Genomic DNA, 16,395 nt, shown 5'->3' on the forward strand with positions numbered 1-16,395 from the left:
GCATTCAGAGCCTCGTAAATCTACACAAAAAACAGCTCTCGGTGCCACGTGGCTTTGACGACAAGGAACGGGGGAAATTAAAACTTTGATGACTTTGGGGCTGAAAAATAGAACAAATCGGGGGGAATGAAAGAGATTGTGGAGAATAAATACGATTTTTCAGAAACCAATCAACAATTATCACAATTCAAGTGTCAAAAGGTGGTGGTGACTCGCTTTCCGATGACTCTCTGTTCGGCACCCCGGCTGCCGCGTGCTCATCCAAAAACAGTATCATCTTGTTGTTCATTGGTCTCGCTTGAGCCGCCGGTATACTCTTATCTCCCTCGTGAATAGCGCGCACGACATCTCTTTTGTTGGCGCCGGTGAGAATGAACGCCACGTTTTTCGCGTTTTGGATGCATTGCATTGTGATGGTGACACGAGATGGCGGTGGTTTCGGTGAATCTGTGATTACTGAGACCCAATTCAAATCGGTAATCTTCTCAAGTTGTTCTTTTCCCGGGAAGATACTCGCTGTGTGGCCATCTGGCCCTGCGCCAAGGAAGAGAATATCGAAACGTGGATAAGTGTTGAGTTGTTCGGGAAGCAGGTACTTTCGGAGATTTATCTCGTATGCTTGAGCTGTGTGCACTACTTGTTTCGAAATTGGAACCGGGATGAATACATGATGAAGTTCTTGTGGGAAGAGTTGAAGATATGCTCCAAGGTTACTGTCTTCATGATCTCTCGGCACGTGTCGCTCGTCTACCATGAAAATACGAATCCTCTTCCAGTTCAAGAGCTCTGGTGCGACTGAGAGAAGTGCCTCGCTGAACACTTTCGGCATAGATCCGCCTGACACTCCGATACTGATTGTGCCATTCTGCTCGAGAAGATAAGTGAGCTTTTCGGTGAGATAGTTGCGGAGTTGTGCGACTAATTCTTCCTCATCTGCAGACACTTTGACTTCTGTTTTCATCTGAAAATTTCGATTTTTGGAATGTTGATTTTACAGTTAAAAAATAAGATTACATTGTCAATAACGTCTCCTTCATAACCGTTAGATAGACACATCGTTGAGTACAATTTACGAGAGGATCTCCGGTCGATGTGTCCGTGGTTAGGATTGAGCGAAAAACTGAAAAAAGAGGAAAAATAAAGTGAAATTGATGACTGAAATTGTCATAAAATCATGAAAACAAAACAAAAAAATATTTGCAACGACACGCCGAAATTCCTGGCGCGTGCTGTTTAGCGAGGTGAGAGATAATGGGAAACGAAGAGACGCAGCGTATGAAAATGCGCTCTGTGGAGGCTTGTGTCGAAATACGCAGAAATCCACGATTTTTCATTGATTTCCGGGGTTTTCAGCTTTTCCTCAATTAAAAATGAACAATTTTTCAGTAAAAATGACCACAAAACTTGCAAGAATCGCTCAAAAACGATGGATTTCTTCCACAACTTCCACCTCGAATATGTACGATCCAAGAGTGTTCCGCGAACCTGTTACCGATATTCAGGAGGTAAAATTCTAGATTTTTTGGATTAAAAATTGAATTATTGAATTTTAGCTCCGAAAACCACTCGACGTCGACGACGAGCGCAACTTTTTGTTTGTGAAAGCCATGAAGAGCGATGCGACGCCAGTTTTCTATAGAGATCATGTGGTAAGAGATTTTTAGAAATAAATTTCATTATTTTTTCATTTTCAGATCGATAAACTGATTCGTGTATGTACAAAAGATGGCGAAAAGGAAACATCTCGCAGAAATGTGCACAGCGCACTCGAGATTATCAAGCGTCGGCAGTACAAAGCATGGGCGAAGGCTTCTGATGAAGAGAAGAAGAATATCGAATTGGATCCGTTTGTTGTCGCGAAAAAGGGTATTAAAGTGAGTAGAAACTTGTATTAACAGTCCACTTTTTTCACAACTGCGCCCCACCGCAAACGAGAGATTATCGACAAGAGACGCAGAGTTTTTTCTAGCGCCTACCCAGATTTTTGACCAATTTTCGCTATAAAAAACTCTGCGTCTCTCGCCGATAGTTTGCGGTGGGGCGCAGTTTAAAGAGTGGTTGGCTGCTAATAGAAATCAGAAATTCAGATTTATATTTAAAGTTGAATTTCCAGAACTGCCATCCCCTAATGAAGCTTCAAGGAGTGACACGTGGAGGTACAACCTATCAAGTTCCCTTCCCAATCGAGGAGCCAGAAGCCGAGTTCCGCGCGATGAAGATGATGCGAGACATTTGTCGCGTTCGATCGAAGCACGGAGAGACTCATTTCAAAGATATTCTTGCGACGGAACTATTGGCTGCTAGTCAGAATGAGGGATCAACGATTTCAGCGAAACAAGAGTTGCACAAGACGTGTGAAGCGAATCGTGCCTACGCTCATTATCGTGCCTAATTATAATCGTTTTTCTTCTTTTGTGTAGACTTCTTAATTAGCTTAGATTAACTTTGTTATATTTTTGTTTTGTTTGAAAAAAATTCTCTAAATTTTTGCTACTTATCGTTTAAAGAAAAGGCAGACTTTATACCTTTCATACCTCCTTTCTGTGTATTTTATTTATATTAAATCTGTATCAAGCCCCTCTTCCAGACAAAAATGTCGTCTCAAACCGTGGAGCAACTTAGCGGATTCGAGAAGCAGTACTCCCTCCAGACCGCTGAGATCACCTCGAAAATCGGTAGAGTTCACACACTTCCCTCTTCAGAACGTGCCGGCGCCGTTCAGGATATTCGGAGGAATTTGGAGGAGGTCAATGACTTGTTGGATCAGATGGAGTTGGTTGTAAGAGAGCTCGAGTCGAATACGTAAGGCTTAAAAGCTGCTGAAATTGAATTTTCGGTGATTTTTAGAACAGAACGAACAAAATACGAATTGCGAGTTCGCAGCTATCAAAGTGACAAAAAACAGTTGGATACAGAGTTGGAAAAGGCGATTCGAAGAGTGAGAGAAGAGGCGGATCGGGATGAATTGTTGGCGTTTGATGATCAGTTGGATGAGCATCGACAGGAGGATCAGTTAATTGCGAATACACAGAGATTGGAGAGATCGACGAGGAAGGTTCAGGATGCGCATCGAATTGCTGTGGAGACGGAACAGGTGATTTGTGAAAAGTTGGAAAGAAAAAAATTTCACAGAAAACTCGAAAATAGTTTTGAAAATTTTCTGTTTCACACTGTCAATATGAAATGTTCTAATAATGTTTTGACATTGAGTAATTAATAGAAAAAGGGGAAGATTTCAGAAAAGCCGAGTAACTACGAGAAAATTACGGTGGATTCTGATGAAATTTCGAGCAAAAATTTTCAAATTTGAATCTTTGAAAATTTCGGGAAAAACTGCGAATTCTGAAATCTCTCATTTTTTGGTCAAAATTGATTTCTACCAAAGTTTGAAAAGAGGTTCAGAATCCTCACGGCGTCAATTTCGTCTGGAAATCGAGAAATGTTTAGCTGGAAATTTTTTTTTTTGAGAAATTCTATTAGGTCGGGCTTTTTTTGGCCAGCTATTTGGTAATCTAGCTTTAACGAATTTCCAGACTTTTAAAACATGTGTGTTCTGTGAAAAGTACAGTTTCAACTAGTTCACAAAAATACCAAAGCAATATTGGAAACATTGAAACTACTGTAGGGTTTGCTAGCTGAAAAAATGAATTTGATGAAAATAAAAAGATTTCGATCAGAAAGAAGTCGGTTAAATGGTGTACATTTTCCTAATTATCAGGATTTTGAAGGAGAAAAATTCCTGTTTCAAAAATAACATTTTATAGCTCGAGCTCATTGCTCTATAGTGGGTGACACGTATCGTTTCTATTTTAAATCCTGGAAAAACTTTGAGTTCAACTATTCAAACCTAATTCCAGATCGGTACCGAAATGCTCTCTAACCTCGCCAGTCAACGTGAAACAATCGGTCGTTCACGTGATCGTCTCCGTCAATCGAATGCAGATTTGGGCAGAGCCAACAAGACATTGGGATCAATGATCCGTCGTGCTATCCAGAATCGTCTTCTCCTTCTAATCGTCACTTTTCTTCTCTCATTCATGTTTTTGTATATCGTTTATAAGGCGATCTAATTTATTGAAATACGTATACTTGCCTCCATTCTTCCCTTATTTATTTCCCATTTTCTAAATACCCATCCAGCCAAATTTTGAAACAAGTGACATATATTTTTGTATAGTTGTGATTGATTTTTCTTAATTCTGACACGCCCCCTTTTCCCAAAATTCTAGTCGCTGCTCCCCGAGCAGTACCTTTCCCAATGTATATTTCTCTCCCAATGGATTAATATGAAATCTATTATAATAAAAATGGAATAATTGGATTCTTCCGATTCCATATATATTCCAAAATTGGGAAGGCGGAAGAACTGGGCGGCGGCTGACAGATATAAAGAAACTACTGGTTTCTCAGATTCAGGGGAAAATTATATGACCATCACATTTTCAGACGTAATAATTTTATTTCGGTTTCATAGTGGTTTCATTTTTTCAGGTGGTTTTTTTTAGTTGATCAGTTTGGGATAATATGTTTATAAATAAACTGTTTCAAAACGTTCGTATCCATTAACATGTTTGAGCTCTCTCAATTGATCATATATTGGCTGACCTATTCACAATCTAGCAAAAAAGAAAACAACTATTTTTTGCTAATACATAGTAAAAAAATAGTTGTCTTTCTTTTTTCGCTATCTGGTGAATGGGTCCATAAGAAAGGAGAGGCTTGACAAATCTAGAAAACAGGATAGGAGTAAACTTTTGATGCCTTACGTTCTTGGGGAGCCAAAGCATTCGAAGAGTCCTTGTTGGAGACGGTCGGTGGAGCCAAGGGTTGATCGGGCAGAGCTTACGTTGGGTGACTTGAACTGACAATTTCGTTTTCTTATATGCAGCTAATCCTGGGCGATCGTTATCTTGAGGCAAGGCTGTCAAAAAAGCCGTGGGCCGATTCTATATCTCAGTTCCCAGCCATGGAAAATTTCGCTTCTTCAGGCGGCCTTGTAGAGGACCAAAATATTAGTCGATGTACTAAAATTCAGCCCATTTAGTAAATCCGCGGCCTCGGCGGCCCTAAAAGCCGCGGGCCGCGGCTGGCCGTGCGACAGCCTTGTCTTGAGGTGAGCACTATCTGAGGTCAGAGATCACGAAAGTCCTCCGAATGGCAGAAGGTTATTGAATTTATTGCCGAATCATTTTGATTAGATATCTGTGAATTTAATAGACGCCATAGAGTTGTAAGGCTGGTTACTCAAGCTCGTGAATTAATGGCTAATCAACTCTATGAAATTCTGTTTCTTGTTCCCGTTAAGAAGTATTAATATTTAATGTCCTTTGATGCTCTGACTTTTTTTTTCAATTCAAAATTGATTTACTTATTCAGTCTTAAATACCACGTTCACAACTTTCGATATGTAGTCCACCTATGTCTAAAACGCTGTCAAGTTATACAGTTCTTGAATGTAAATTCCATGAAACAGTTAATTCTTTTTTTTAAATTCACTGCTTCATTAGGCCGAGATAATTTTCATTTTTTGAAATGGTTGATGTTTCCTTTAGTTATCAGTTACAAGGGAACCCCAAGACCATGCAAATGCTATTTTGCTGAAACTTTCAGGATAGGTTAAAAATGGTACAAAAAAACGATCCTGAGATTTTTGAAATCCGCCCGATACTTTCAGCCGAGTTATGAGCTCTCAAAGTTTTGTTCGGATTTAATACAGGAAACCTCATTTTCTCGCTCGGAAGCAATTCCCAAAATATCTCTGCCCTCTAGTTGGTGATTTTTCAGAAGTACCACTTTGTATTCCAGAGAGAGATGTATTCCAGAGAGTCAACGTCTCCCAGAGAGACGTGTACCACTTTGTATTTTTTGAGGATATGTCTAGGAGTAGCCAATGGATCTTTCTCGGTGACCTTGCCCATTTTGACGGTTTTTACTGAAAAAAAGGAATAATTATTAGGTTGGTAAATAATTTTCTGCAATTTTCGAGCTTGCCGGTTGTCGTTTTGTTTTCTCGGCACAGGAGTAGTTTTTCGATGTGGTTGTTTTTGTGTTTGGTAGACCTACTCAAGTACTTGTTACAGTGTCAAAGTTTTACTCCTCGCTTTTTTTCTCGCCGAGAACGGAGCTTTGATTTACACGCAACTTTTTGCGTTTTTGAAACGTCTTTTTGTTTTCAATCGTTTCTGGTCTAAAAATTATTTCATTCAAAAGGAAGTTGCTGGTGTATGTTAACAGAGGTCTCTTTGTTTCAACGCAAATACATTTTAATTCCAAAGATTTGGCAAAAGAAACTTGGATCTGACTGAAAAAATTCTTCTCTTTCAGCAGTCAGTGCTAGATTTGGAGTTATTGCAGGGAATCGTAGAAGCGGATCTGTGTCAAACCACACGTAGGTTGTCAACTTCTTTAAGGGTGACTTATGTAACTGTAGTTCATGAATGGAAACAAATAATCGGAATGAGAAAATTCGTCGTTACATACCACTCGTTTTGAAACAACATAAGATGGCACATCACATGGACCTAAGTTGGTTCTTAGTACTTTTACACCCAACACACGTGTGGTCAAGCTGTTTATTTATTAGAAATAAATAGTTGAGTTGTTACTTTAACGATGTGAGGAAAGTACAGTGTGTGGACTAAGATTTACGCGTTCTGGATGTTCTCAAACCGAAAAAAGTGGTTTTTTAAATCTGGTACTCAGTACTCTGGGTGGAGTAGTGGGAACTCTTGAACGAAGATAAAAAAGTAACATCAGATGTTTACGTTTCTTATTTTAATAAATTTAAAATCATGTGACTTCAGGACGGGGAGATATAACAAAACGGTGTTTTCAGTATGAAAAACCTTTTTCATGTGTTGGGAAAGTAACCCACAACAAACTGTTTCCATCTGGCTGGACAATACTTTTTTATTCATTATATTAATCCAACCTTCTTCTCTTTAAATACAAACATTTTGCCTGACTTCAGCGGCATTTTAATAGGAAAGAATCCAAATAAAAAGGGGATATCAAAAGGAAGCAAGTTTCCTTTTCCAGTGATCTCGAATAGATGGTCTACGCAGAGAGAATCAGTAAGCTACCAAAATCTTGTCAGAAGACTACCGATGCTGATAAACAATATTCTGAATTTTAGAAACCTTTCTGGATTTGAAAAAATAAAACCAAAGTTTTATCGAAAAATTGCAGAAAATTATGTACCAGCCTAATATAACAGTTTATAACTTGAGCTCACTCATTGCTCGATAATTGATGGTACGATTCATAGTTGTCCGGAATCCGGATTCCGAAAATTCCGGATTCCGGAATTCCGGGTTTTTTGACATTCCGGTTCCGGAAAATGAAAATTTTCATTTCGGTTCCGGATTCCGGATTCCGGAAAATTAAAATTTTGATTCCGGATTCCGGATTCCGGTTTTTTTGAATTTTTTTCCGGAATTCTGAAGTTCAAATTTTAAATTTTTTTTTGAGTTTTAAAGACAACTGCATTACTTATTTTTCGGTTTTGAACCTCAAAAGTAGTCTTAAACTTTATATAGCATTAAAACCACTCGAAAAAATGACTTGGCCTTGCGAATTTATCGAATCATTCCGGATTCCGGATTCCGAAATTCCGGGTTTTTTTGTCATTCCGGTTCCGGATTCCGGATTCCGGTTTTTCGGAAAATGGCATTCCGTACAACTATGGTAGGGTTGATTAGCTAAAAAAGAATTTGATGAAAATGAAAAGATTTCGATTAGAAAGAAGTCGCTTTCTCGGGGAAATCTAGAAAAAACGCTTATCTACAGTTTCTCTAGGATCAGGATTGTGAATTTAAAAGTAATAGAAATTTCTCTGAATTAGAAAAATTCCTGTTTCAAATATAACATTTTACAACTCGAGCTCATTTTTCGTTACTAACCCTTGGCATGGTACTTCATTCTTGAATTTTGCGAAAACTCTTTGATGGTTTTTTTCTAGTGGATCCACACATAAAGCTATTGATAGCTCTAATCACAAGAATTTCTATGAATTGATCGAATGAATGACCATTACATTTTCAGACACACTGTTTTATATTCCAAGTTGTATTCTTTTTCTAGTTGATACATTTGCAATTCCAAAGCGAATAGTTTTATTATTGTTTCAAAATTTTCTCATCCATAAACATGATTGAACTCTACAGTAAATGGATTTCGGTAGAAATTAGCCGTTTCAGATGTATGATGAGTACATTGAACGAGTTACTCATATATTATACTCATATTATTCTTTAGTTCCGAATTCCGTTCAGAAAGTTTTCTCACGATTCAGAGGCTAGGTACACATATATTTTCGTTGATCTTCAGTAACTCGAAACAATGAAACCGAATAACGTAAATTTTATTTTATTTCAGTTTCACAATGATTTTTCAAACCTAATAATAATTTTATAACTGTTTCAAAACATTCAAAACATGCTTCACGTTTTCTTCTAATGCCGATTATTAGATCTACACGGTATTGAAATGTCATTTTCTCAGATTGCAGTTCTAATACGTCACAGTTTGACGTGTTTCTGGTGTTTTCTGTGTTCTGCGGCACCCGCTTCATAAAGCCTGAAACTTCCTGCCGTCCCTTTAACTAATTTCTTAAGTAACTTCAATCAATTGGAAATGTAAGTTTGTTGAATTAATTGTAAGCCTTGTTTCGAGCCTGTTTGTTTTTAGACTCGATATTTCGTTAGCTTCGAAAAAATGCCAATTCATTATTAAGTCGATCAAGTTCTACCAAAAATTTGAATTCATAGTAGTGTAGCCGAACAATTCTTGAAGTGCAGACCCGTTGCAAGTGTAAATTGAAGTCTACAGTACCACTTAAAGTATATGGTTTTTCAATTATAATGTTTATTTCCCCTCGTGTTTTTTCTCTTCATCTTATACAGTTATAGTTCTCTCGGCGCCCTTAATGAACTTACTTCTTGAAATATCTGTCTGCTTTGAGTTGGAATTAAAACAAGGAACGAAAAAGAGTGGTTGACTCCGCAGGAGCGCCACATCTTACATGATTTTCCTAAAATCCTGAGAAGATTTTTCCCATCAATCCATTGATCGTTTGATCTTCCTTGACGAAAAAATCATAAATGAAAACAGAGATCCTCCAAGTCGAACAGAAAATCAAACCGATTGGTCATTGTGAAATCTGGAACTGGCTTGATAGAGAAGGGAGTAATTCAATCACAATAACCGATGTTCCTGGGAAAGTAACCAAAAATTAAAAATAAATCTGAATGGGATCCGAATCCCAGACTATTCGTGCTTGGGTGCAAAACCAATAAGGGTAGCGCCCCGATCAGAATTTCGACTCTTATCCTTTATCCTAAACCAAATTCTAAGACCCTCCTTACCTTATCAAAAATCCAGAAAATCCTCCTCCAGCCAAACCATTCATAAGAAAATCGAGTATAGACGAGCAGGGAAACTGGTTGAATAGAGTGGATTAGAACGGGAGATCAATAAGATGCCACGTGGAGATCGTGGAAAAATCCACGTGTTATTTCCCGACATCCGCAGTGATTGGAAAAAAAGTCACGTTTTAATTTGACGTTAAAAAACTTTTTTCGAGAATTTTTTCACTTGAAAATTACACGTTTCTTTTAAAAATTATAAGTTACTGGCGCTACTTATTGTCACAGAAATTTTGACGATATCGCCGAGCAAATCGGCGCGAACGGATCCACGCTCGAATAAAAAATTAGAAAAAAAAATCAGTTTCAAATCGATCACATTGTGATAAACCGATTCATCGAATAGTGTTTGCTTGAAATGGTTCTCTCTGTTTCGTTTCCTTTTTTGTATTGAATAAATTTATTTTTTGGTCAATTCTTGTTAATTGTTTTTCCCGAATCTGCAGAAGATTCTCAAGATAAACATATGTCTTCGAAATCAAGAACATTCCAAAATATAATATTACCTCTTAAAAATGCATTTAAAACAGTAAAAAATTTTCTGTTCTGATTTCTTTATTTGAAGACCGATCTTGTTTTTTTGCTCAATCCTAGCAATTTACAACCATTTTTAATTGTCTCTGTCAGGATTATTGAAGTTTCCCGTTAAAAAAATTTGAAACAGTAAAAAAATTCCAGACTTTTTTTGGAAGATACAAATAATTTGTTGACACAATTAGTGGTAGTGCTAGAAGCATAACTGTTTTCAAAGTGAAGAAATTTTGAAACAGTAACTTTATTTTTCTCACAATAGGTTTATTATCAAAATCACCCTTTTTCCTTTTTTCTTAAATAGACATTTCTGAAACAATTAAAAACACTGTTTCAGAATTTAATACCACTCGATGGGGGAGCATTGGTTTGCAAAACATGTTATTTTGATTTAAAAATTCTGAAATAGTAAAAATTTGGAGCTTATGCCATATCCTTGTTTTTCAGTCTCACTAAAAATTTTTCATTCACGTTTTTAAACAAAAAGTTTTGAAACAATAAATCCCGGGTTGAATTTCTACAGTAGCGGGGCCGTTCGGGCCAACAGGCTGACCGGGCCGGGCTGAGGAAAATTTTTCAGTCGGCCCGGCCCGGCCCTGTCCATAATTTCCCAACCCTGCAAATAATAAAGCGACCCAGAATGGTTACAACCAGTTGAACCTTCCAAATTGATTGAAAGATACTCTCTGAATGAATGTTTTTCAGACGGATTATGAGAATTCTGCTACATATATGTACTTCGAACTATCGTGCTTCCATCCCAAAATCCAAAACATCTAAAAAGAAAGAAACTGTCTGAAACAGTATATGTTCAGAGAAAAACGAACCAATTCTGAAAAATTGTTGGTCTGAAGATACCCTGTTTCTGGCTCACATGAACTGATAACTGAATGATTATTGTCAGTTCGCTTCAGTTTTGAGATTCTGGGAAAATTGATACATCAGCATGGAAAATGTCGGCAAAACCATACATTGTCAGAAATTGAAACATCTGCTTAACAGAAACACACAGTTTGATTTTAAAAGTTTTTTATAAATTTACGAAAAGTGTTATACAAAAAATATTTAAAAACATTGTAACTAAGAAACAAACATCAAACTCATTTGATGTGTTTGAAACATTGAAAAATCGAATAGTCATAGGGGGAGCTCAGACTCAAGTTAAAATGAATCCAATTTAGTTGAATTGGGGTTTCATTTTCCATGTAATGTACTCCATCAAACAACACTTCTTGATACTATTCCGTAACAGGAAATACAGCGCGTCCGATAATGTTAACACACCCCCCTAAATCGAAGATTCTGAGAAAATGGGATGTGATCTGAAAAAAACTGTGAATGCAGTTCGATTCAGCATTTTTGAAAACCCCTACAAACAAATTTCTGGAAAAAATAAACTATTCCTGGTTAATTCCCCATGCAATGTATTTTTTTTATCAAACAACACTTCTTGTTACTGTTCCGTAACAGGAAATATTAGAAAAATGTTTCAGTAACATGATATTGGATCGGAAGTGGCTGTGGATCTGCTAAATACTTTCTTCAGGAATCTCAGGATAAATTGAAAACTATCTCAGGAAAATTGTACCGCTTTTTCAGTATAGGGAATTTGTTAATCTGTTGATAATATTGTTTTTTATCCAAACGGAACGTAATATTTCCTCCGAATAAATAGAATTCGGAATCCCATAAAACTAAACAAATTGAAACAGTAATTCCAAAATTCCATCTCATTATTATTCCTCCCTTCCGATTTCCTTTTATTCCTCACACCTGATTCATTCCAAAATAGGGTGGGGAGACGGAGGAATCAGGATGATATACTGGTTTCTCAGATTGATACAATTTGAACAAATTAAACAGAAAAAGGGGAAAGTGATATAGATAGATTGATTGAATGACCATTACGTTTTCAGACACAATGTTTTGTATTCGAAGTTGTATTTCTTTTTCTAGTTGATACATTTGCAAAAGCGAATAGTTTTTTAACTGTTTCAATTCCTTGCAGTTTGAACACTTTTCGAATTGAAATGTACCTTGGTCTAGTTTCAACTGGTTCTAAAACGTATTCCTCTTGAATCCCACACATTTTACAATCAGTACCAAAATTGGTTCTCAAAAAAAAGTTGTTGCCTCAGAAGATATTTCACTAATCCCTAACAATGCCATGAAAATGAAATAGTTACGACCACTGTGCTTTTTCATTTTTACGATCTATTTTTTTAAATAAATATTGCTCCAGAGCATTATGTAACACCTCTGAGAGCAGTTTTTAAAAACGGAATGAAACAGTAACTTTTCTCGAACAATTTAATGTTTCAATCAGCTAGATAGTTGTTACAGTTTTGAACTTTTTCCGAAAAAATGCGCACTTTTTTAAATGAAAAATAAAAAAAAATTGGTTAAAATGGATACACGTTTACCCGAAATCGTAGTTTCTCAAAAAATGTTTTGATAGACTGATGTAGTTTGAACTGTTTGAAGAGTCTGGGAAAAAAAGATTACCTTAAAGGCGCAGAGGAAAACGCGGAAAAGAAATGGCTACTTTGGACACTTTTTCCGCGCGGATTTTCCGCGGAAAAGTTACTTTGGACGGAGCATATCAATCAACTTAAAAATGAATTCGATAATAACTGGATTTTTTTGCTAAGCATGTCCGATGCAACGACCGACTTTCGTACTTTGACGATATACTTTAGTATATGAAAAAATTACGATTCCCTTCAATAACTCCAAAAACAGCTCTGACTGTTTACAGAGATGAGTTCTTCCAGTCAGATCTAATATGTTTGTTTCAAATCTGACTCGTATTGACGTACATCAGCAATTTTCTTTCGACTTACAGCATTTTTTTAGACCGGAAACGAATAAAATAACAGTTTCGAAAACGCAAAAAGTAGAAGAGAAATTAAGGCGGTGGCAAAAAGAGAGAGAAATAAAATATTCGGCTGGAAGTACTTGACATGTTGGAAGTACTTGAATAGGTCTATCAAACACCAAAATAACCACAGTGAAACATAAGTTTTCTCTCTTAAATAATGAAAGTTTATCTGCAGAAAATCTCTTAATAGTATTTTTTGCAACGTTTTTTAATTTTTTAAACGAAATGTCTGGAACATAATATTCTTCTCATTATCAAAAAATTGTTTTTCCTCTGATTCAAAATCAGCACTTATTCATGTTTGATAAAACTTTATTGATATAAGACAGGCCAAATTTGAAAATTTTTTTCCTCGACAGTTTTCTCTTTGTATTTGGCAAAAAATGGGAAACTCATAATTGTTAAAATCTGGCGGATTTTTGAAAAGTATGTGATTTTTAACAGAGTTTTATGAATTCTCAGCTAGTCGAATTTTTCTGGAAAAGTTAACTCATACTAGAAACTTTCTCTTTATTAGGATTTGATTAACGACAAGTTGGTAAGACTGGAACAATGTTCACAAAAATTTTATTAAAGGAATATAAAAAGACAAACACAGAAACGTAACAGTTACACTTTTGTGAAAAACAGAAAAGAAAGTACGTGAAAATTAGAATAATTTTGATTTCACGTGACGAACTCGGGCCTCCCCAAAATCGAAACTGTTACAACTCTGGGAATTATCCACGTATCGTTGTGTATGAATTTCAGAGAGCTACCTGAAATTAAACGAATTGAACGTATTGACATATAAAAAGAAAACGACAAACCTCATTGTGACTTAGAAGACCATTTTGTAAGATATCAACATAAACCAATAGCTACGATAGATTGATATAAATAAAATTTCGCTCCAAACGCAATATAATATATCTGAAAATCTGGAAGGATCATTCTTGAAACCGTAATCGTTAAGTTACCTTCTTAACTGTATTGAGTAGACCAATTAGCATTAAAAAGCCAAGTAATAGAATTGGGAATTGAAAATTAGATGAAAAATCTGCAAATTTGTGGTTGTTTCTTACCTGGATTCAATAATTTTCTCTGGAATAGGCATATTTCAATGTATAGGGCTTTATCTCATATCAGCAAATTTACCAGCAAGAAGGAATAAAACAAATCATCAAAACAAATGACGTGTCACTCAAAAAACAAAGGACGTTTTTCAACGTGGCTTGTTATTTTAAATTCTGCCACGTTTATAAAAAAATACATTCTGGAAAGAAAACCACGTTTTGATGATTTGTTTTATTCCTTCCTGTTGGTAAATTTGCTGATATGAGATAAAGCCCTATACATTGAAATATGCCTATTCCAGAGAAAATTATTGAATCCAGGTAAGAAACAACCACAAATTTGCAGATTTTTTATCTAATTTTCAATTCCCAATTCTATTACTTGGTTTTTTAAAATGCTAATTGGACTACTCAATACTGTTAAGAAGGTAACTTAACGATTACGATTTCAAGAATAATCCTTCCAGATTTTCAGATATATTATATTGTATTTGAAGCGAAATTTTATTTATATCAATCTATCGTAGCTATTGGTTTATGTTGATATCTTACAAAATGGTCTTCTAAGTCACAATGAGGCTTGTCGTTTTCTTTTTTTGTGTCAATACGTTCAATTCGTTTAATTTCAGGTAGCTCTCTGAAACTCATACACAACGATACGTGGATAATTTCCAGAGTTGTAACAGTTTCGATTTTGGGGAGGCCCGAGTTCGTCACGTGAAATAAAAATTATTCTAATTTTCACGTACTTTTTTTTTCTGTTTTTCACAAAAGTGTAACTGTTACGTTTCTGTGTTTGTCTTTTTCAATAAAAACTGGTCGAATTTTTACGTAACTCTTTTTGAAACTGTTTCAAAAAATCTAATTGACAGCTGACTTTAATCAGTTTCTACAAACCAGTTGAGGAAAAACTGTCATTTCGTGGAAATCCTGTTGAATTTCCCAGAAGTTCTAAAATTTTTCCGTTTTCTAACAATTTTGGGAGATTCATTCAATTTCCACATCAATTCTTGGAATTTCGCAACACTCAATTTTTTCTGTAAAAACTCGCAGGAAAGTTGAAAATTTGTGAAAAAACAGACGACGAAAAAAAATTTTCAAATTTGGCCTGTCTTATATAACTGCTTCAAAAAATACTAAAGAATTTTTTTTGAAAAACTGTCCTGCACACTGTCACGGATCCCTCGGAGCTTGAGCTGAAATCTTTCTTCCAACTGATAATCATCGTGTCACTTTGTGAACATAGGTGATTTTTAGTCTGGAAATTCACAACTTTTTAGCTCGAATTTTTTTTGAGAAATTCTTGGTCAGGATTTTTTTTTGGCCAGCTAGTACTCTAGCTCGAAATTTTTTTCAATGAATTTTCAGACTTTTGCTGTATGTGTTTTGTGAAAAATACAGTTTCAACTAGTCCACAAGTATACCAAAGCAAAATTAGAAACATTGAAATGCCTGTTGAAGTGATTAGCAGAAAACAAAAAACTTGAAGATTTCGATTAGAAAAAGGTCGGTTTCTTGAAGAAATTTAGATAACAACGCTTTACTACAGGTTCCCTAGGATCAGGAATTTTAATTTAAAAAAGAAAATTTCTTAGAAGATTCTCTGAATGAAAAAAATCCCTGTTTCAAAAATAACATTTTATAATTCGAGCTCATTGCTCGATAGTAAGTGAGCCGGTTTCATTTGATTTTTAAATCCTGCAAAACCTTTGAGTTCAACTAAACAAACCTAATTCCAGATCGGCACTGAAATGCTGTCGAACCTTGCCAGTCAACGTGAAACAATCGGTCGTTCACGTGATCTATAATTCTGACACGCCCCCTTTTTCCCAAAATTCTAGTCGCTGCTCCCCGAGCAGTCCCTTTCCCAATGTATATTACTCTCTCGATGGATTAATATGAAATCTAATAAAAACGGAATAATTGGATTCTTTCAATTCCCATACATTTCAAAAAAGGCGGAAGAACTGGGCGGCGGCTGACAGGAATTTTTGCAATAAATCTATTTCTTGAACAATTTTTCATATAAAACGCTCAAAATGCCCTATTTTGAATGTTTTTTTCGGTAAAAATCCTATTTCCCCCCGTCCTTCATTTGTATTTTTATTCTAATCGTATTTGGTACATTTCTTGAGAGTATCCTATTAAATGAATCACTCCGGAAGAAGATTTTCAGAGAGTACAGAAATTTATTTGAATATGTTGCTCATAATTGAGAAAAAGTTAATTGATATAATAGACAAAGAGCAAAAAATAGGATATAAATTGGGAGATATAACAAACTTTGGTATAGCCCAGAGTTGCATGGAATTCCGACTTCCGACTTCCGACTTCCGACTTCCGGGCATTTTTATCATTCCGACTTCCGACTTCCGCCTTCCGGATAAGAAAAATCACTTCCGACTTCCGATTTCCGGATAAGGAATTTTACTTCCGACTTCCGACTTCCGGATAAGGAATTTTATTTCCGACTTTCGACATTTCGTAACTGTGGAATTTTCGA

At 35.9% G+C, this 16,395-nt stretch overlaps 3 protein-coding genes across 3 annotated transcripts; 2 read left to right on the forward strand and 1 right to left on the reverse strand.

Annotated features, from left to right (window-relative positions):
- Window positions 1-187: 187 nt before the first annotated feature.
- On the reverse strand, window positions 188-1,056 carry GCK72_012879 (uncharacterized protein; the record flags this gene model as incomplete). Its single annotated transcript, XM_003093983.2, has 2 exons — window positions 188-961; window positions 1,015-1,056. The coding sequence occupies 2 exons, from the start codon at window positions 1,054-1,056 to the stop codon at window positions 188-190; spliced, it is 816 nt and encodes a 271-aa protein (XP_003094031.2).
- A 335-nt stretch (window positions 1,057-1,391) lies between these two features.
- GCK72_012880 (uncharacterized protein) lies at window positions 1,392-2,392 on the forward strand (the record flags this gene model as incomplete). The annotated part of the gene is made up of 4 exons (XM_003088672.2): window positions 1,392-1,505; window positions 1,554-1,649; window positions 1,695-1,874; window positions 2,114-2,392. 4 exons carry the CDS (start codon window positions 1,392-1,394, stop codon window positions 2,390-2,392), a joined length of 669 nt encoding a protein of 222 aa, XP_003088720.2.
- A 201-nt stretch (window positions 2,393-2,593) lies between these two features.
- GCK72_012881 (uncharacterized protein) lies at window positions 2,594-4,070 on the forward strand (the record flags this gene model as incomplete). The annotated part of the gene is made up of 3 exons (XM_003088673.2): window positions 2,594-2,802; window positions 2,848-3,094; window positions 3,858-4,070. 3 exons carry the CDS (start codon window positions 2,594-2,596, stop codon window positions 4,068-4,070), a joined length of 669 nt encoding a protein of 222 aa, XP_003088721.1.
- Window positions 4,071-16,395: the final 12,325 nt, after the last annotated feature.

This window comes from Caenorhabditis remanei, chromosome IV (assembly GCF_010183535.1).
Source record: "Caenorhabditis remanei strain PX506 chromosome IV, whole genome shotgun sequence".
NCBI lineage: Eukaryota > Metazoa > Nematoda > Chromadorea > Rhabditida > Rhabditidae > Caenorhabditis > Caenorhabditis remanei.